The following is a 23413-nucleotide window of genomic DNA, read 5'->3' on the forward strand; positions in this document are numbered from 1 at the left end:
TGTGACATCTCTATGATGCTTCTTTCAGCTAATAAATTGAGACCCAGATTAATGTGTGAAATACTGTGATTCCCCCCTTGTGTTTACAACAAGAGCCCAGCCATGTAATAGATCTGTCTAACTCCTGCTGTCCTGCCTCTCTTTTCTTAGCTGGAACTCATTTTGCAGTCAAAAAAAAGTGGGCGATTGAGTCCCGTGGGCTGAGATACTTCTTGTAAATTGCACCGCAGTACAGAACTACTATCTCTACCAAATCCTGTAAGCTGCTTAAAACATCAGATTTGTAATCTTACCATATGCCAGCTACTCCAGACAGATTGCCATTCTTTTTCTATATCTGCAGAAACACATTTCAAATTTACAACCAGTAAACCAGGTGTCTGTAACCTATGCAGTATAATCTGCATAAAATAATGGAAACAAATGCATACATAACTTGGATTAAGATAACATAGAAAGTATGCTCTTACTGAAACACATATAACCTACAAACTGAGCACTTTTTCTGCTCTGATCTCAAATACTAACCTTTTGTGGTTTTAAGATGAATTGAAAGAAGCTGGCAGTTTGCAGTTCACTCTAATATGTGATTTGTAACTGAGCATTATTGGCCTGCTGCTGTCTGATAGGCCAGTGAATTAGAGCTTTAATTGGTTCACGTTTTACCACAGATGAGTGCCGAACCTTTTAGTAGACCGTTCTCTTCAATGGAAAGTGCACTGGCATGCCAGGTAACAGAATATAGTTACATATACGTATATACCACACCAAGAAACTGTATTTTATCTAGATGAACATCAGGGAATTTAAAAGACTACAACTGTATATTTAAGTGGTACCTTCTCTACTTGGAGTAAGGTTCTCAGTGGGGTCCCTCAGGGTTCTGTACTGGGTCCACTTTTTTTTGTTTAACTTGTTCATAAATGACTTAGGGGAGGGTATTATAAGCAATGTATCAGTATTTGCAGATGACACAAAACTCTGCAGACCAGTCAATTCTATCCAGGATGTGGTATCCTTGCAGCAGGATCTTGACCAACTGGCAATTTGGGCGGCTAAGTGGCAGATGAGATTTAATGTGGATAAATGTAAGGTCATGCACCTGGGATGTAAAAATATGCAAGCCACTTATACCCTTAATGGGACTGCACTAGGCAAATCCCATAATGGAGAAGGACCTTGGAGTCCTTGTAGATAATAAACTTGGCTGTAGCAAGCAATGCCAGGCAGCAGCTGCAAGGGCAAACAAGGTTTTGAGCTGTATTAAAAAGGGTATAGATTCACAGGAGGAGGGGGTTATTCTTCCCCTTTACAGAGCGCTGGTAAGGCCCCATCTAGAATATGCTGTTCAGTTTTGGTCTCCAGTGCTCAAACGGGACATTATTGAGTTAGAGAGGGTCCAGAGAAGGGCAACTAAGCTGGTAAAGGGTATGGAAAGTCTCAGTTATGACGAAAGACTGGCCAAGTTGGGTCTGTTTACACTGGGGAAGAAGTGCTTAAGAGGTCACATGAAAACTGTATAAATATATAAGGGGATCATATAATAACCTCTCTAATGTTTTATTTACCAGTAGGTCCTTCCAACGGACTCAAGGGCACCCACTCCGTTTAGAAGAAGGGAGGTTCCATTTAAATATTCGGAAAGGATTTTTTACAGTAAGGGCTGTGAAGTTGTGGAATTCCCTCTCCGAATCAGTCGTACTGGCTGATACATTATATAGCTTTAAGAAGGGTCTGGATGGCTTCTTAGCAAGTAAGGGAATACAGGGTTATGGGAGATAGCTCTTAGTACAAGTGAGGGAATACAGGGTTATGGGAGATAGCTCTTAGTACAAGTGAGGGAATACAGGGTTATGGGAGATAGCTCTCAGTACAAGTGAGGGAATACAGGGTTATGGGAGATAGCTCTCAGTACAAGTGAGGGAATACAGGGTTATGGGAGATAGCTCTCAGTACAAGTGAGGGAACACAGGGTTATGGGAGATAGCTCTTAGTACAAGTGAGGGAATACAGGGTTATGGGAGATAGCTCTCAGTACAAGTGAGGGAATACAGGGGTAGGGGGGATAGCTCTCAGTACAAGTGAGGGAATACAGGGTTATGGGAGATAGCTCCTAGTACAAGTTGATCCAGGGACTGGTCCGATTGCCATCTTGGAGTCAGGAAGGAATTTTTTCCCCTCTGCGGCTCTGAAGAGAGGCTTCAGATGGGGTTTTTTGCCTTCCTCTGGATAAACTAGAACAGTGCTGTCCAACTTCTGTGGTACCGAGGGCCGGAATTTTTCCGACCTACGTGGTGGAGGGCCAATAATGGAAGACAGTTTTGACCACTCCCCTTTTTGAAACCGCACCCACTTGAAACCACACCCATGTTATCACATGACCATACCCATATTAATGGTTGTAGTACAGCAAAAAACCTGCCATACTCTGCCTTCCCTACCCTGCCTGTGTGTGTGCCATACTCTGCCTTCCCTACCCTGCCTGTGTGTGCCATACTCTGCCTTCCCTACCCTGCCTGTGTGTGCCATACTCTGCCTTCCCTACCCTGCCTGTGTGTGCCATACTCTGCCTTCCCTACCCTGCCTGTGTGTGCCATACTCTGCCTGCCCTACCCTGCCTGTGTGTGCCATACTCTGCCTTCCCTACCCTGCCTGTGTGTGCCATACTCTGCCTGCCCTACCCTGCCTGTGTGTGCGCCATACTCTGCCTGCCCTACCCTGCCTGTGTGTACCATACTTTGCCTGCCCTACCCTGCCTGTGTGTACACCATACTCTGCCTGCCCTATGGCACACACAGGCAGCATACAGTAACACAAAGCTGGCACTGCTCCTACAGTCTGCACAATAACTATATATTAAAAAACTTTTTAATTGCAGTACCACCTTAGTATATGTTCTTTTTGTAGTGTGCAGGGATTATTTGTGGGTTTCTACTGCTCCTACAGTCTGGGGTGTGAACAGGGAGACAATGGGGGTGATTACAGCCTGAGCCTGAGGTGTGAACACTGCAGGGGGTGAACAATGCAGAGATTAAAAGGTGTGAACAACACAGGGGATTACATATTTAAACAATACAGCCTGAATCTGAGGTGAGAACCATGCGGGGGGGGGCAGTTAATCACAGTACTGATACCATTTAAAGCTTACACAAGAGTAAGTCATCAAAGCAGCCAGACAGGTGGGGGGCCACACAGAGGGGGGTCGGCCCGCGGGCCGCCAGTTGGACAGCACTGAACTAGAAGTTAGGCAGGTTATATATAGGCATTATGTTTGATGGACGTACGTCTTTTTTCAACCAAACTTACTATGGTACTATGTAAGTCAGAGGGTGGAATTGCATTCCCTCCATAAAAGCCATAGCTCATGCACAAAACACTGTTATTGATGAGTCCTTGGTTCTTTGATTTCCACTGCCTGGGCTTTATGTGCCTTGGTTATGGCTTTGCTTGGACAACCCTGTGTGTAGAGCAGTTCAGCGTGAGATCTGTGATCTTTCAGAGACATGACTTCATGTCTCCCCACCACCAACAACCAGTTCCCATAATGCTGTGATGTTTAGCCTTACCCTCATTTGCTTTATCTTTATTAAGAGCCTTCTAATGCCCTAGTGATCTAATTTCTTTGCTCATTGCTATACAGTAGATAAAGATAGGCTGATGTTTGCAAAGATAAGAATGCTACTTAAGGTCTTATTGCTGAATGAGTGCATGCAGTAAGCATTTGGTTCCGTAGGGGAATTTTATTTGCCTAGGGAATCTATACATTTTTTTTCAGGACAAGCTGGGCTTTCTAACTCCACTTCTGTAACAAGATATAAGGGTCTATATATCTTCTTCCCTAGCCCCTACTCATTACTGGTCAGCAGAAATCCGGCCCACACCAACATTCCTGGTGAAAAGAGGGCCAACAGGACTAGGGCCCACCAGGTCTTTATTCAGTGCCCTGTTGGACCAGTCCAACCTTGTACCCCAATATCCCAGTTTGGGTGCCAGTGTGCATGTGCTGTTTGCTGATCACCAAGATGGGGGCTGGGAACCGAAGGGACACAGCTAAAGGTGGGGGGGTCAATGTTGTTAAGCATTTTTCTTTTGTAATAAGACAGTACCTTGTACTTAATCCAAACTTAGCGTGTCATGTATTTAACAATGTACTGAAAACCATTCATCTACTTAAACAATGGAATCTAAATTACATATAGAATTGTTATTGCTTTGCTGGATTGTTAGGGTCACAGTTTCAGGACATACGTATACTGCCACCTTCTGGTTTAAAATCCTCCAGCTTATGGCCTAATGTCTATACAAACACACTGGTAAAGGTGCTCCTTTGTTTTAATGAACATACTAAAAAAAAAAAAGTTGTTTTTTTTTTATTAAAAAAAATAATAATAATATATGCGAGTGGAGGGGGGGTGCTATGATATGCAAAACACTGCATATATTCTTGTCATTATGGTCTAATCAATGCCAAACCAGAAGGAACAAGCACCCAAAGCAAAGGAACCTGCTTACTGCCCTCCCCAACCTGTTTCTTTTCCTTAACTAGTGTGCTCTAAATGTAGCTGCATACTTAAGGCTGATGCCGAAGAGACACTTCTTTTTTTCTTACTGTACTGTTTACAAAAGCAGTCACTGGCACCCAGCATCTTTAATTCACCTTGGAATGGTTTTCTTGCTGCTTTTTTTTTTTTTTTTTTTTTGTTATCCTGTGGTGCAAAATAAAACAGAACATGTTATTATGAGACATTAGCTCAGAAGAATATATTGCAAGGGACGTATAAAGCCTTGCCAAGCAATACTGTCTCAGGTACTGTGCATACGAGATGAGTCTTAAGGATTAGCTGATGCACCAGCTTTCACCATACTCTTCACAGAATTGCTTTCTAAAATTCTGTCTAACAGTGAAGTTCAGAAAAAAAAAATACTGCATAAAAGCTTTACAAAATTGAATATAAACTAGCACTGACAAATCTTTGAATACAAGTCAAATGTGGCTTTCGGTGCTCAGTGCCTACTGTAGCTGGTAGCAATCAAGCAATTGTGTACTTTTACCTGCCCCTGAATCATACAATAAACTTTACAGTTAAAGACATCCCAGTTCCCCTTTGCATGTGAACTCTGTATAAATGTGAATACACGAGTTATGATAGAATGTGTTGAAAAAAAGTCACACCTCTGTTAGCAAACTCCTTTGTGATCAAACAGGCACAGTAAGTAAAACTCCTTGCACTACACACATTCCTTATGAATGATTACACATTTACCAGCTACCCCCATGCTTTTATTACTATAACCCTAAGGGGCAGATTTTTTAAAAATGTGAGTTTAGAGCTTAATACATAAAAACTTACCCACGTTCTATACATTTCTTTGTGATGTATCAATTGGTGAACTTACCTTTCACCTATTGATAAATACACTTCTAAAAATTCCATAGGAATGAATAGAACATGAGTGAGTGTTTATGTATTATGTGCTAAACTCACATTTTGATAAATCTGCCCCTAAGTGTCACTGAATATTATAAGATGCATAGCTGAAAAAGATATTGCAGTTAATAAAATATAATACACTTACGTATAAATTACAGGAGGACAAATCAAGCACATTAATGGTGATACTTTATTAACTGCCTTTCTAGACAATTTTGAGGAATGTGTATTAGATTAAAGTAGCTTTCACAAATGCTGCAGCTTTAAACTGTTATGCATGACTATTAAATAACCCATACATTGACGTAACTGTAAATAAAAGTGGAATAAGCTTTTGTCAATCTGTCAGCAATTACTTCTGGCTGAAAACAATCTGTAATCTGGACAGTAGAAAGTTTTCCAGTTGTGAGGTTCAGTAAGGCTTTAGGTTAAACTGGAGATCGTCTATTGCCCCCCCCCCCCCCAAGAAGTACATCAGTCTATTCGTTGTATTGGGATTTATAGCTGCTGTTAAAAATTGTCTAAGTTCAAGTGGATGGAACTGCTGTTAGACCACATACTACTGCTAACCCATGCCCCAGAAGTTCACATCAACTTAAAGATAAACTAGAGTTTTATCTGGCCACTCAAGATTTTGTCATAAATGTCTTTGGTCAGTGGGACATAGGATTTTTCAGAATCATCTAAGAAATAAAGTGGATCAGGCACGGCTGATGGATTGAAGCCTTGTTCCACAAGACGGAATTTTTGCTGTTTGAATGTTCCAGTCATCTCCATGTTTTCCTGCAAACAAAGATTAAAAGAAATGTTTAACAAGGTTCAACTTGCTTATTTACCCATAAATGTAATACCCTTTTTTTAATGTATTTTTTTACTCTGAGGATAAAATATTTCATATCCCTAAAAGCACGTCTGCTCATACAAAATAGTTTTATTTTATACGTACATTTTTATATTTAAATTTACACTGACATCAGAGAAATAAGATGATCTGCTGCTGCTTTAATTTTAACAGGATACTGCAGATATAGCCATGCAGGGAAATAATTCTTCATAGAATACCACACTTTATTTTGTAATTAATTTAGTTTTAGACACATTAACAACAACACAGCTAAATGAATATAGCACAGACCAATGACCAAGGAAAACTGTTGCCATATGTTCATAGTTATCTGATCAATGCAAATGAGCTAATATGGACCTAGCCAAATTGTACAATATATTGCTTTTCTGCCTTTGAATCAAGGCCAAAGCAAACATAAAAATCTTTATAATACAATACCTGTAGCCTTAGAAAACGAGGACGAGCATAGCCAGGTAGGTAGGTCACAATTTGTTCATAAATGGTCTTAACGTCTAATGTTTCATTGGCTTTTACTATGATGGATGCCATTCCAACTTTTCCTTCATGTTCTGGAAAAGAAATAATTGTAATTGATAAAATATAAATTTATAAGGCAAAGAGTAATTGTTTCTTCTTACTATTGTAGGGGGGGGGGGGGGGTTAAGGTTTGCTAAAGTTTTAGACAGCCAAGGGGTCCTAATTTACAGCTGGGAGGAGACAATTTCTTGGCAGTTCAGTAACAGGCAAGGAGGTGTCTGACTACCTGTCTTTAAAAAGGGAAAGGCCACATGTGTTCCGCCTCTTTGGATACCACCTGCTGGAGGAGGTGGATGGAACTTAGAGCCTGAGTAGAAGTAGGCCCACTAGGAAGCTAGTATGAAGATAGTTCTGTAATGGCTCATGCTGGGAGTGAGAGTTAGGTTTAGGGTAGATGGTGGGCAGCCTATACAGGGCAACATATAGAACAAAAAGTAGTAATATTCTACTAGTTGGTTGTACAACCATAATTAAAACAAATTGCCAGCCCACCAAGAATCCTCTGTATGAGCCTGAGCCTTTCTCACAGCCAAGTTTTTTACTTGCCTTGTGATTTGTTTTGATTGTGCTTGTACAGACAGGAAGTGATTTTTGCTTTTAATTGTAGATATTATCCTATTTATTGCACACAAAAAATAAATATATATGACATAATAGACAAGTTTGAACTTGGAAAAAGTCTTGACTTTCTTTGAACCTGCCTAACTGGTGATCCAGAAGAAAGCAATATCCCATTTACCTTGGGGATGAGAGGGGCATTGAAGTGTACACCTTTTACAAACAAAGTTGTAGAGCTTTTTGTTCTAATTAAAATGAAGTTCTAGGATCCTGAAAGTTCAAAAGTTTTAGTGGCTGTAGAAGCCAGCTTGTTTCTTAGTGAGATGCTGAAAAATTTGTGGACGATGAGAGACAGCCTTGTACTAGACATATTTCATTTCTGGGGTTTCCTTGTCCTTTAATGTAGAAATCTAATAATATTCCTAAATATAACTGATCCTTACCTGGAATGGCCACTCCATATATATTGGCTTCTTGTATGAAGTTCAGCATTCCAATAATGTCCGCTACTTCTGTAGTAGCAACATTTTCTCCTTTCCACCTAAAGACACATGTAAGGTTGGTCTTGTTAAATGTTTTAAAGACAAAAGTTGACTTCTTATATCAGTTTAATTTATGTATAAGTTATCCAGCAATCAGATAATATTTTAATTTTCAGACTTGATAAAGACATACTGAATTAAAAGGCAAATAGCTCTAATACAAATTGGCATAGGTAGTTGAGAAAAGCTTTCATGAACTGTTTCAATCACTGTATTTTCAATGTGACTTAAGAAGCCTTTTAATTAAATTAAAGACTTCAAAGTATGTAACGGGAACATACAGAATTCACACAGGCGGCTACTGTAATGCAGAAAACACCATGAAAGAGGACAATCTGTTTTTCTTGCTTGTATTTCTGAAGGGAAGTTTAGTCCATAAGTATTTTAATAGAAGTCTCTGTCTCCAATTTTTAAAATGGACACAAAAGGAATTTATGAATATATGCAGAATGCACCAATCAAAGTGCATCCCAATGTAAACATTTGAAATTAAATGGAAACTTTATCCTTGCACATTGCAGGTCTCTATAAAAATATATAGCATAAAACAGCCCATATATAAAACTCTAATTTATCTAAATAAACCATTTAATTCAGTATAATATTCTATGTGTAGTTTGTGCCATTGAATAATCCTAATTAGAAAAACTGACATTATAAGCACTAAGGGCCACCTCCTGGCTCATACAATTTACTATGTTGGTACACAAGTAATGGGGACACATACATGTTAGATCATATCAAGCAATGATTGGACAAAGTTGTCTGTCTTTTACTCTCACACTTCTTCCCGTTACAGTTAGAGCTGACTGCTGAAAAAATAGCAACAGCATTAATGAATAGAAGTCAGAATTGCAGGCTGGGTCAAACATGTCTTTCAGTATTGCCCAAGATACAGTAAATAGTTTTCTTAGTAAACTGATTAGCACCGTAAATCCAACACAGTAATTGTTTTTATGGGGCAGGATGACACATTTTATGAATGCATACTCTGTTATGGTTATGAAGCCAGCTGCCAAGTGCTGCTTAGTAATGAATAATGACATTCTGCTTTTGTACATTATTTAAAATGTTTCCAGTAATGTCCATCACATTGTGACAAGTGAACCTTCCCAAACAGTGGTTATCCAGAGAGTTCTAAATTACGGAAAGACCATCTCCCATAGATTCATTTTAAGGAAATAATTCACATTTTTTTAAAAATATTTCCTTTGTAACAATTAAACAATACCTTGTACTTGATCCTAACTAAGATATCATTAATCCTTATTTGTGGCAAAACAATACTATTGGGTTTATTTAATGTTTAAATTATTTTTTAGCAGTCTTAAGGTATGGATCCAAATTATCTGTAATCCGGATCTGTAAGACTTTATCGGGATAATCCCAGGTCCCGAACATTCTGGATAACATTTATTCATGTATTTGAAACACACACCCCTTGCTTTCATATGAACTTCTCCCATACATGTAATTTCAAAAGAATGCAGGCATTCAAAAATGAAGGCATTATACTGGGACATTCATTTTTGTTTACATTAAGCAGTCATCAAGTATTGCAGTTTACTTGAGCATGGTAATTTAGGGATGTAAGCTTTTGTTTCAGTGGAAAATAAGTACAGAATGCATATTAAATACAGATTAGAACATAATAAGAACATAAATGAATATTGTTTTGGTAAAATCAGATTTCATGAGGACTTACTATATAGTTCTGTGCTCAATACACAAATTGCAATAGAAAGTTGGTAAAGCACCAGCAGAGATTGGCTAGAAAGTGTTACAGCAATCACAAAATATATGTGAAAGTAAAAGGTCTCCCTCTTATTCTCAATAAAACATATAACTAAAGGCCAGCTAGGGTAGGATTTGAGGCAAATGCCTATATGCTCCCACACTTACTCCTGGAATTCTAATTTAAAGGACATGTACACCCCAAAATGTAATCAGTGAACAGCCTCTTTGAAATCTCTCCATACCTGCCACACTGGTTGTCCAGAGGTTAATAGTAAGGCTGCAGTGTCCCCTTTATCACTTAGATTTCCTTCTCCTCCTCTAACCCACTCGGCCCCCTCCCTCAGGAATTTGCTTTGGCTGTTGGCTTGTGGGCATGCCCAGTTGTTCTAAGCTCAGATTACTAAACACGCCGTGCAGTCTAGCAGCCAGTGAAGAGATGGCACTGCTGGTTCCCATAGAAACTCAGCTCTAGCTGTCTGCATCAATTTTTTTCTCCTAAGCTCAGCTTTACCATTACAGTGCTCAAACAAAGCAGAACTTTTATCAGAGACAGTTCTACCTGTGTGAGCCTGTATTCTTCATAAAATGTATGCTGAATAAGGGTCTGTGTGTGTGTATGCTGTTTGCAGATTTAAATGTAACTGATTATGTATCAGAGAAAATGGCCACCGGGTGAAAGCTGCTATTTGCTTTAGGAAAATGTGATGGTGCTGGCAAGCGGAGGGGATATATGCAGTAGAAATTATGCCATTTGGGTGGGGGAGACATGCTCAACTGATATATATTGTAGGTAAATGTAGGTTTTACATGGGTAAATATTGTATACTAGGCCATTTTTGTCCTAGTATATAGTATTTAACAGTTATATCTCTCACTTTGATATAAATCAAGGGGGACCACAAACAATGTTAGTTTGCCAGGAGCAATAAACCATAGCAACCAATAATTTTTACTAAGTAAAAAACTAGCACTGTCCTCCCATAACATTACCTGAAGGTGTCACCAATTCTGTCTCTAAAATAAAGAAAATTTTCACTGTCCTGGACCATCAAATCGCCAGTGTTGAAATAAACATCCCCTTTTCTGAAGACATTGCATAACAGCTTTTTAGTTGTGTGGTTTTTATTCCCCGCGTAGCCGAAGAAAGGGTTGTTTTTGTTCACCTGTGATATTAAAAGTCCTGTTTCCCCTGTAAGGTTTAAAACGAGCACATGTAAGATATATTTAAACACAGAATTTAAAAATGAAATCATTTATCCAAAAAAAAAAACCAACAGAGAAAATGTAAATATGAAATCTTACCTTTTTTAACACGTTCACACCAGCCCTGTTCGTTAATTATTGGCTCATCTTTTTGAATGTCGTATTTTATCAATTCAAATGGGAACAGCAGCTGGCAAAGTATATATACATATTAACCAACATTGCAATTTGTATTTAAAAGATGTTGAGTAGCAAGAAAGGAAAGTAATAAGCGAATTACTTAAAGGACACGTCAACTTAAAAAATAATTTTTGACTAATTAAAAAAAAAAAACTAATTCTAAGCAACTTTCCAATATAAATTTATTAAAAATTTTTAGTGCTTTAAAAGTTATTTGTAAATGTAATTGCTATTGAGCATTTGAGTGTTGCAGACACTTTCCAAGATGGGGAGCTCCTGTGACAACTGTAAAGACCTGTATCATTGCGGCTATTGAAATGCTGAGGCTGGTGCAGTATATAAAATATGGCATTTTTAGCCACATTCATTTTTAGGGTTTAGTTCTCCTTTAAGTTCATTCATTTGTATTATTTGCATTGATACTAATAAATGGGAGCTGCCATCATGTGTTATAAGTGGCAGTATGTATAGCACCAACAGTGGTCATAGCAAATGGTTATGCTCAAGGTGTGTGTCTTTCTTCCTGTTTAAATGTGAAAGAAAGTAATTTCTACTTTATATGTAGGCAAGTAAAAAGTAGTTATATGCACAAGAGAATTAAAATATGTCACAGTAGGTACAATGATAACCAAATAAGATATGCCTGCTTTAATAAATTATGAAGCACATGTTTTTCCTTTGTGATTTTGTTGCAGATGCTTGTACCTAACCTTTCCTGTTAATTACGATATGAATCTGTGATATACAGTGGTGTGAAAAACTATTTGCCCCCTTCCTGATTTCTTATTCTTTTGCATGTTTGTCACACAAAATGTTTCTGATCATCAAACACATTTAACTATTAGTCAAAGATAACACAAGTAAACACAAAATGCAGTTTTTAAATGAGGGTTTTTATTATTTAGGGAGAAAAAAATCCAAACCTACATGGCCCTGTGTGAAAAAGTAATTGCCCCCTGAACCTAATAACTGGTTGGGCCACCCTTAGCAGCAATAACTGCAATCAAGCGTTTGCGATAACTTGCAACGAGTCTTTTACAGCGCTCTGGAGGAATTTTGGCCCACTCATCTTTGCAGAATTGTTGTAATTCAGCTTTATTTGAGGGTTTTCTAGCATGAACCGCCTTTTTAAGGTCATGCCACAACATCTCAATAGGATTCAGGTCAGGACTTTGACTAGGCCACTCCAAAGTCTTCATTTTGTTTTTCTTCAGCCATTCAGAGGTGGATTTGCTGGTGTGTTTTGGGTCATTGTCCTGCTGCAGCACCCAAGATCGCTTCAGCTTGAGTTGACGAACAGATGGCCGGACATTCTCCTTCAGGATTTTTTGGTAGACAGTAGAATTCATGGTTCCATCTATCACAGCAAGCCTTCCAGGTCCTGAAGCAGCAAAACAACCCCAGACCATCACACTACCACCACCATATTTTACTCTTGGTATGATGTTCTTTTTCTGAAATGCTGTGTTACTTTTACGCCAGATGTAACGGGACACGCACCTTCCAAAAAGTGCAACTTTTGTCTCGTCGGTCCACAAGGTATTTTCCCAAAAGTCTTGGCAATCATTGAGATGTTTTTTAGCAAAATTGAGACGAGCCTTAATGTTCTTTTTGCTTAAAAGTGGTTTGCGCCTTGGAAATCTGCCATGCAGGCCGTTTTTGCCCAGTCTCTTTCTTATGGTGGAGTCGTGAACACTGACCTTAATTGAGGCAAGTGAGGCCTGCAGTTCTTTAGATGTTGTCCTGGGGTCTCTTGTGGCCTCTCGGATGAGTTGTCTCTGCGCTCTTGGGGTAATTTTGACTCCTGGGAAGGTTCACCACTGTTCCATGTTTTTGCCATTTGTGGATAATGGCTCTCACTGTGGTTCGCTGGAGTCCCAAAGCTTTAGAAATGGCTTTATAACCTTTACCAGACTGATAGATCTCAATTACTTTTGTTCTCATTTGTTCCTGAATTTCTTTGGATCTTGGCATGATGTCTAGCTTTTGAGGTGCATTTGGTCTACTTCTCTGTGTCAGGTAGCTCCTATTTAAGTGATTTCTTGATTGAAACAGGTGTGGCAGTAATCAGGCCTGGGGGTGACTACAGAAATTGATATTGAAATTGAAAATTGAAATTGATAAACCACAGTTAAGTTATTTTTTAACAAGGGGGGCAATCACTTTTTCACACAGGGCCATGTAGATTTGGAGTTTTTTTTCTCCCTTAATAGCGTAAACCTTCATTTAAAAACTGCATTTTGTGTTCAATTATGTTATCTTTGACTAATAGTTAACGGTTTTTGATGAGCAGAAACATTTAAGTGTGACAAACATGCAAAAGAATAAGAAATCAGGAAGGGGGCAAATAGTTTTTCACACCACTGTATACATCTTGTAAGTAGCCACATTAAAGGGATTGCTGGGGGTGTCTGTCCATTTAACCTCCATCTAACAAAATTGGGCTTTGTTAGTCTAAACAGCATTCATGCTTTTCAGATTCAATGGATGAGCTTCCACAGGGGGCTCCCCTGCACCTTGTGCACATCATCTCTTTTAATTAGTATTCGCTATAAAATGCATTTTGTGCTTCCTTCAGGTATAATATGTGATTCTTGGCTACTGTTCATGATGCATATTGCTAATTACAACTTCACAAACCTGTTTTGGTTGAAAAGTTCTTTAAGCTGTATTTTTAAATGTCATTTACTACACACACAAGGAAGCATTGGGTCATATTGTCAATTTCTCTGTCTTACGTGGATGTCTTTCATTCGTTGGTAATGTTCTCATGATTATTCATGATTCTCAGGTTGCCAAATTACTGCAGGTTATATTGTTTGATTAAGGGCTTTATTATGACAATTTTCATTAAGCCTTAAAAGCTTGTGATTTGTACTACCTTATAAAATATATTCGATCGTCCAACAGATCCAATTTTTCCTGTGTGATTCATAAAACAAATGTTTCCTTCAGTAGCACCATAGAGCTCACACATCTTTATATCCCCAAATCTTCGGATAAATTCTTTCCATACGTCACTACGTACACCATTTCCGACTGCCATTCTGACTTTGTGATCTTTTTCCCCTTCTTTCTGTTACATAAAATAGAGAACTTAATTGGTGAAGCTTTCTTAAAAAGCTCATTTTAAATACAATCTGAAACATTGTTGGTATATTTGTTTACGGCACTGAAGAAATGCAAAAACGCAGGTGCATCACTGCACTGACCTGGGAAGCTTCTTTGTAAAGACTCCATCCTGCCTGTTAGATGCACCTTTAGGCCAGGAGTTTTTACACAAAGGTTTGCTTATTGCAGTCAACACATTTTAAATATTCATTTTAAAACTACAAGGGTCGTACACTTCACTGGTGTACAAGTAAAAAAGAAACTTATATTACAGATACAAAAGCCATTTGTCGTAGAAGAAAGTGACTGGCAAGTAAGACTAAGTAATATATGACTTCTTGTACTCACCAAAGGCTGGTTACACAAATAGCGGCACAGTTCTCCAATATACTGAACAACTGTAACATTATGTTTTTTACAGTCAATCCAAAACTGGCTTGCTGAAAATTTCTTTTTCAGGACACAAGTAGCACCTGCAAGGAAAAAGAGTAAATGTTCTGGTTTAGATCTGAGAATGCAGAATTAACTGTACATACTCTACATACTGAAACACACCATTATAACATCTCCATGCTCTTTGTTACTGTAGACCAGGGCTATCCAAATGATATGTGGACCAGCTTCATCCCTGCAAGGCATTTTTATGCACAATAGTCTGTCCACACTACTGTTGTGCATACATTGAAATTATGTATTTTTATATTTTTATAGTCCAGTCCTCAAAATCTTAATCACTCAGATGATCCACACCATGAAAATAGTGGGAGAGTGTGGCATTAAAAAGCAATTAAAGATAAATAAAGGTATGTTGTATATGTAATAAGTATTCCTTTAGAAAACTCACATGATAGCCAATACACAAGAACCAAAAAGTTCTTCTGCCAACAAAGCCAGAAGAGCACTATGGCTCTGGCAGTGTTCGGGAGACACTGCTTCCAATTAAAACAATTTCCATTAAATTCCCAAGCAAGCAATTATTTTGACCTGGCCTCAAGCAGACAATCTCTGCTGTAATGGGCGGCAAAAGCACCATCTAGTAAGAGACCAAAAAATGACTGAGCACAGACCTTGCTTGGAGTGTCCTTACAGGAGCATTACTTTTGTGCATTTAGGAATACAGGTACCGAATCCGTTATCTGAAAAACCTATTATCCAAAGAGCTCTCCATTATGGGAAGGCCATTTCGAAGAGGTGTCTACTGCGCAGTAGGCACTTCTGCAACTATCTTTACAGTCAGAAAAGAGCTAAGAATAGGGAGTGGAGCATCACACTAGACAAGGAAGTAGCATAGAGAGTTGCAGTGGAGCTGCTTGTGGTATAGAATCTACATGAGACTAAACGCAGGGAGAAAGGTATTATATTCTGGGTGTTGTATAAAGTCCCACCCATATTAGCCTTGATTGCCTAGTAAAGCTGGGTCTTAATACCTCTCTTTTTATTCAAATCTCCTCTTATTCCTCTTCCTTAATTTCTACCTACCCACACTGAACTATTTTTTCCTATCGATATCAATTACCCGGTAAATACCAAATCTTTTTTTTTTTTTTACACCCTATTCTCAGGAATAAGTAACCCCTAATTCTTAGAATCTTTTATGAGCCTTACTGCTGTGCTATTGCAAACTTTTTTCAATACAATAAGAAAGTTGTAATTCCTTCAACTCTACCTCGGTGCACAATATCTACATACTGAGTACATTAAAAAATCAAATATTGGGATATGTAAAATAATTTTAACAAAAAAATAAGCCCCACAACAGCCCCACAATATGAATATAAGCAAAAATAATGTTTTGCAACTGGCACTTTATAGACTGAGGCAGAGCATGTTTTACACCCAACTTGTCTGCTCTAGGCTACTCTGATTGCTGCCTGCCACAAACTTTTGCCTGAATTTGACCTGAGACTTGATTAACCCATTGGATACAGCATAATGGATATTCTAAACCCAGCTTTCTCCTTGGTCCTGACCTCAACCCTGGTAAAGGCCGTTGGGCCTTGACAGTAAGGCAAACATGGCAAAAAGTGGTAGGGCAGGGGGCGTATAGTTAAGCCCACCACCCACCCTGTGAGTCCTGGGCCAGCTGTGCACCTCCAGTCCCCACTAAAAAGGAGTTCAGAACTATACCTATTGCCCAACCAAAGCAACTCACAAAATTATACTCAGAATATGGTAGAAAAGGTAAGAAAAATGATGTCTTTGCACCTGTTAATGGATATTGCTTTACATTCCACATATATTTCAGAAGCCAACTAAGCATTCAACTGGAATGTTCTAAGAGAATGCTTTGATTATCATCACAAGAAATGAAGATTACACATTTGATCTGCAAAGCAAAATAGTCAATTTGACAGGCACATAGTCTCCAAATTCATAGTTTTTAGAGCAAAAGATAGGTATTTAGAACATACTGTACCCAGATAAATGCTTCCACCTATTCCAATGAGAGAGGCTGCACTATGGTAAAGAGGAAGTGTTATATAAACAATGTCATCCTCTGTGCCACCAAATGCCCAGATGCCAGCAGCGCCTTTTAGTGTTTGCAGTTGACTAATAAGGGCAGCCTTGGGAAGACCTGCAAGTAAGTAAAAAAACTTACATGAAATAAATTGTACAGTGAATTAATACTTTATATATTTATCACGGAATGCTGATAATAGGTAATTAGCAAGCTCATGAGAAATTAAAATCATTGTGTTCTTCTCGTACAAAAAACACATTAAACCTCTGCAAGGGAATTATGCTGCCAGTGACATAAGGGAGTATATATCCTGAAAAGTATGATGCCTGCCTTTTCAAATACTGTTTGTTTTTTAGGGAAAAATAACCATTATTTACATGAACTCATTTAGTTAGGCTTATGCAAAAAAATAAACTTTTGCCAAAAACACATCTCATTTTTTTTCTCTGTTTTTATAATTAAATTTTTTCACCTTAGGCTGGCAGTGTCATTCAAAGCCTTCCTCACCTTGCTATATGTTGAACTTTTGGATCTGGGGACTTGAATGCCCACAGCACACCTCCTCAAATGATCAAAGATGGTCAGGCTATCACGTGTTTCTCTCAATATGAGGAACAAAAAATAAATATAAATTTATTTTTGGCAGTGCACCTTTCTTACATAAGCCCAACTAAAAAATTTTCACCTTTAAATATGTGGCAAAGCTGCGTTATTGTATATTTATTTAGTAATCAGTATTATAACAACGGTTTCCTTTTGTCTGTTTTTCTGTTGCTCCTTCTCTGTTGAATTTAGAATTAGCAAATAAATCAAAGGTTTGTTTTACTGCTATCTAAAACTAACTTTTCATTCCAAACTTAAGTAATTTACAATGGCAGCTGTTAAACCTGCCCTAGCAATCAAAGTGTTTTACAAACTTGCAACTTAGGTAGTGAAGCCACCTTCCCCTTTGTAATGTGAATTCATTGTTGACCTGAGGGTGCAGTGGTTGTCGGACAAAGTTCAGAGCATTCTTTTTATGAAACAGTTCAGAGTTCCTGGATTAAATGTTTCCAAAACAGAAAAACAAGTTTGTTCACTTAAATAATAAACTTGAATGCCTATTTGCAGCGTGAGGGCAAATGACGTTCTGGTGTTCCTGGCCGTGTTTTAGGTTCACATCAAATAAACCTGTTTTTAAAACATACACTCAGGCAGAAAGTTTTGGTTAGCATGCTTCTTTAGTCAGCTTGACAGCTTCCCTCCATCATAGGTGCAGAAATTATATACACCGATAGTTACGCACTCACAGGGAAAGAAAAAGACAAAAAAGTAAAAGTTCAACCTTTCTAAAAGCTGACCCTGAGAAGGGCAAACAAAGAAACCCTCAGAAGGGCAGTCGCAAATTCTGTCTGTCAACCCAAAAAATATAAATGCTACCCCTTTTACTTTCTAACATAATTTTAGCCTTTATTATTTTAGCATCTGATGCCCACTTTTTCACCTACTAATAATCCTAAATTTGTTTTCCCATCACCGTAAATGACTTTGTTTGTCCACAGTGAACACAATCTGTGATATGTCTGCAATTACAGTTAAGAAAAATATACTTTCTATTACATTCCCCACAAGCCATTATAATTTTACTTTCACATTTCACCTTTAGAGAACTATAAAAACACTGCTCTACCTGTAGTCCCAGAAGTGAAAATATAAAGAGTTGCTGCTCTGATGCTGGAGACATGACGCAAGTGCTGCGGTACTGGCTTGTCCGTTACATGTTCCAGTTTGTCCAGAATAGTATTCACACCTTTGATTGAAACTTCTTTTGCCATTACCCAAACGCTGATATTATCTTCCTGTAAATTTGGCAGGATTTCCTCTAGTGTTTCTACCATATCTGAAAGAAAATTAAAAAATAGATGGTTAGGACGCACACATACAATTACACAACAAAAAGCTAAAAGCTGTTACAATCATTCATTTGTCATCCATTTACCATAGTTTGGACAAGAAAAGAAGTCCTCTCATAAGAATATATTAATATATCTTTGTTCTACTAGACATATGATTTAAATATCATTTTATGGGACATGAACTGTGAATGTCAGATAACTGTATGTTACCACTAATGCAATAAATAGGGGAAGTTAATCTAAATGAATGAAATTATAATTAGAGATCAAAATATTTGAACAACTCAAATAAATCCAGATTATATCTGGAGACCTAAACAGCCTAGTAATTTTATTTGCTGCGGATACTCTCCTTTCAATATGAAATTAACAGAGCAAAAAAATATTTTGGGTAGTAAATATAAATAACAGAGACTAGGATTACTATAAGTAAAGATGATCATACATATAAAGGCCACTTGTTAGATGACTGGCAAACAAGTACAGGTATGGGATCAATTATTCGGGAACCCGTTATCCAGAAAGCTCCAAATTACGGGAAGGGCTTTTCCCAAAGACTCCACTGTAATCAAATAATTCAGATTCTTAATTTAAAGTTATTTTCTTTTTCTCTATATTAATAAAACAGTACATTGGACTTGCTCAATCCATATTGAAGGCTAAAACAATCTTATTGGGTTTAAAAAATGTTTCAATGATTTTTAAGTAGACATGGTATGGAGATCCCTGATCTGGAAACCCCAGGTCCCGAGCATTCTGGACAAAAGGGCCTATACCTGTACATTTTTCCAAAATTTGGCCCAGCAAAGTTACAAGCCAAATCAGGCTAATCAGAATATCCAGCCTATGGGCCCAAAAAAACAGATCTAACTGGTGCTCTGATTAAATCTACAAACCAATACCATTTCCAAAATGATTTTCTGCCCATCTGAGCAAATCCCAAACAGTAATTAAAGAGTTGATTAGTTTGAACCCATGGACTATAGAGCCAGTTGTGAAGGGCCAATCTGGACACTGTCATCTGGTAATGTTACACTACCATAAGAACAGTCAAAGAGGATAAGTAGTTGAAAAACAATTAGAATAATAATAACCTGCTGTCCAAACTGCTGCCATGTGATGTTTAGTCATTAACACATGATTAGATTCTGGTTTCATATCCCTGTGACACTAAGCACACAAAAAATCAACTGTAATAAAGGCTGATTTCCTAGCTTTTAATAACCCCCTAACCACAAATCAACAAGAGACATGTTGTCAGCCATAAAAGTTTTGAATATTTTACCTATCTTTACTATAAAGCACAGGTTTCTTTTTAGTGAAAGTGAAACAGAGCTATAAACAGCAGTGTTTTTTCAGCTAACAAAATAAGTGCATACTCAACTGAGGGCTGCCCTTGATATATAAACCCACTTTTCTCAAATAACATATATTGGAATAACATGTGAAGGTTTATAACAGGTAAGGCCACTCAATGCTCCACACATCCTGTAAGGGTTTGGTAGGCCAAAGGGTGGTGATGTCAAGCACTAAACCCCTTAAGACCTCTGAAAGTTATATAGTGTGTCTTATTTCACATCACATTTTGTTACAGTATATGACGTGTGCTTACCATGTAGGGGGGTTTGCACCTAATTTGTGTAATGTAACTTGTGCTACTGCCTGTACTTGTTGGACTATTGTATCTGTACCTCTGTGACAAATGGCCAGGACAGCATGAAAATGGTTTGCTGGAAAGTACTAAACCACTCAAAAGTAACTGGGAAGTTCTGGTTATACAACAGAGCAGACTTGTTCGAACTTACACCTTTACAACCCAAAGCAGTTGCTGCACCCTTGTCAGAGGACACTTGTCAGATCCAAAAACATAAAGTTGGAGTAAAGCAATTTTGCAAGTTTATGACGTAAAAAAATTATATATATATATATATATATATATACACACACATATATATATATATATATATATATATATACACATACACATAAAGTGGTGATTTATTTTAAAGAAAATGGCATTTAAAACTGCTTATACTGCTACACACACAAACATGGGTTCAAGTAGGTGCAAGTACTCAAATCCACTCTAGCTAGATAATCTGCCTATGAGCCTATGCAGGTCACATTAATCAATCTCTGCTATAACTGGCCCCTTAGATTCCTTAATCTCATAAGGGAACTGAGGCAGGATAGTGCTTTTTATAGCTACTTTGATTTTCCCTACCAAATTTTTTCATACACATTCTAAAAAACTTCAGTTACACAACATTTGGTATGTGTATGCTGTATGAACAATCCCAACTGTTATCCTATTACCATGGATACAGTTGGATTGTTGAGCAGACAAGTTTAAAAATGTCTGACAGCATTGCAGGGTTGTTGGCCCAAATGAACAGAACAGTACAAAGGGGGCAGTGACATATGTGATCACTTAGATGGGATATGTCAGTTCAGGTTGATAGGATACTGTGCCCCTTGGGAAATTCACAATAGCAGTAATTTGTATAACCATAATGAAACAGAATGTATAGTTCCATAAGAGCACGACTGGGTATAAGGTAAGGGACTCTGCATACCTGCTCCCACAATCAGCATCTTGGCCCCACTGCTGTGGAAGCAATGCAGCAGCGATCTGGAGCGAATGTTGTAGTTCAGAAATGCAAGGCGACAGCCAAGCTTGGCCAGACCAAACCATACATTCAAGAAGTCCGGCTCATTGCTCATCAGCATGGCTACCGTATCCTCCTTTTCCAGAGGGGAATATTTCATGAACACCTGAGCCACCTGATTGCTCCTTCTGTCCACATCCCGGTAGGTGTACACTTGTTCCTGATATATTAGGAAGGGTTTGTTTGGCACCCGTCTAGCTTGCTCCATAAAGTTATCGACCACTGTGACAACACTGCCCGTCCTCTTGTATATCTCAATGCGGAGTCCATATCGCACTACTTTCAAAAGGTATATGAGGTCAGCCCAAAAGTAAGGGAAACATGTCTTTTGTAAGAAATGCAGCGCTAGCAAGCCGGCCAGCCCTGCTGCAATCCAAGGCAGAGCCATGGGGAGATCAGCTGATGGCGAAACTAGAAAAGCCCAGCAGTTAGAGTTGCACTTGGGGAGAGAGGGAGGGAAGGTGCATCACTAATCCTGTGCCCACTGGCAGCACCATCATGCCACACGCATGGGGACAAGTGAGCTGAGGAAAGTGAGGCAAGCAGAGTCTCCCAGCAGACAAGCGGCAGGAAGCACCTGTAATACTTGCTTCAGGGTGAAATCGAAGCTGCAGTAATGTTCCCTTTTATTTCCAGCGTTCTGTGTGGCATGGACACTGCTTTACAACACTCCATCCAAAATGGACTGTGTTATTCAATGCAGACTCTCTCCCACGGCTCTGGGAGCGCCTTGTTTCCCTCCCTTTCTGCACTGTCCTGCAAAGCTTCTCCAGTTCTTGCAAGCTCCGTTTCTGCTGTAAACAGCTATGTTCTAATTGGATCTTTCTTCTTGTGGATTCTCCAATCAGGGCATAGCTTTTTTGACAGACAGTAAACTGACCAATGAAAGCACAGATACAGACAGGGCTAGGGAAGATATCGCAAACTGAAGGCAATACAGACATGAAGACTGAAAATAAGAATCTGCAGGCTGTAACTTTACCTCAGAAGCGACTTTTGCTGCAGATTTCATCCCACCCTCACAGGTGGGAAAAGGGGATGGGTACTTTAGTGGGTAGATAGTACAAGTACACAGGAATCCGCCCCTCCTTCCCCCAAAGCTCCACCTCTTTGTTTACAAGTAGAGCCTATAGAAAGCCCAAGCAGACTAAAGTGGCCCTTCTGTAGAAAGTAAAGGAGGGAAAGTGAGTCACGAATACTGAGCACACTGGTAACAGCATAATGTCATGATGTGTGGCCGCTGCTACTGACACAGGAGAATAAATGAGCTAATGAAACAGAAGGATAAAGGAGGGGCGACAAGACTAATCATATGAGGCCAGTGAGGTTGGGGAATGTCCTTCCTAGTGATGTTGTGATGGCAGATTCTGTTAATGCCTGTAAGAGGGGGCTGGATGAGTTCTTGAACAAGCATAGTATCCAAGGCTATTGTTATACTAAAATCTACAGTTAGTATTAATGTTTGTATATATAGTTTATGTATGTGAGTGTATAGATTGGTAAGTATAGGTTTGTGGGTGCTGGGTTTACTTGGAAGGGTTGAACTTGATGGAGTCTGGTCTTTTTTCAACCCTATGCAACAGAAGACAGACTCCTGCGCAAAATTGAGAGTTCTCGCCTAGAGTTCTTCCCGACCCCTACCCCGGTGTGCGTCACAAGAAAGCCTTTCATCAACTAACACAATAAGCTGTGACAGGCAGTTAGCCAACCCCCCAGCTCAGGCCTCATGTTCCTTATACTGATAGGGATGCAGCACATTATGCCCCCTTCGAAAATGGGCTCATAGTTTTAACTTGAACCGGAATAAACATGCCGTGTCAACATGGAAGATAGAATTCAATTTGCGTGGTATAAATGCGCCCACAACCTGACGATGCCACATTGTATCAAGTGTTAGCGTGTAACAATTTCCTGAAATGTAAAGCCATTTGTAATGTAACAAAAAAAAACTGGACATTTAAGGCCCCTTGCCCTGCTGTCAAACTGAAACTACTGACTTGTAATGTCAGAACTTGAGCTAGAGAACAGGGGCAAACACCTCCAATTAATATGTTAATATGTATGTATAACTTTATTTATAAAGCGCCACAAGGGTACGCAGCGCTGTACAGTCTTACAGAATACAAAATTACACACAGGGAGGACAAGTGATATAATAAATAAATACAATAAATACATATATGTGTGTATATATATATATATATATATAAGTGCCATGTGGTATGAGACACAGTAGGAAGG

The 23413-nt window shown here is 38.6% G+C and overlaps 1 protein-coding gene across 1 annotated transcript; it reads right to left on the bottom strand.

Moving 5' to 3' along the window:
- Positions 1-5604: 5604 nt before the first annotated feature.
- On the bottom strand, positions 5605-21918 carry slc27a6 (solute carrier family 27 member 6). Its single transcript, NM_001011348.2, is given in 10 exon segments — positions 5605-6215; positions 6718-6848; positions 7818-7915; positions 10644-10842; positions 10956-11046; positions 13918-14112; positions 14496-14620; positions 16564-16722; positions 18278-18487; positions 21080-21918. Coding segments are annotated over 10 exon segments (1866 nt in total). The 5' UTR covers positions 21561-21918; the 3' UTR covers positions 5605-6038.
- Positions 21919-23413: the final 1495 nt, after the last annotated feature.

The sequence above is a fragment of the Xenopus tropicalis genome, chromosome 1 (genome assembly GCF_000004195.4).
Source record: "Xenopus tropicalis strain Nigerian chromosome 1, UCB_Xtro_10.0, whole genome shotgun sequence".
Taxonomy (NCBI): Eukaryota; Metazoa; Chordata; class Amphibia; order Anura; family Pipidae; genus Xenopus; species Xenopus tropicalis.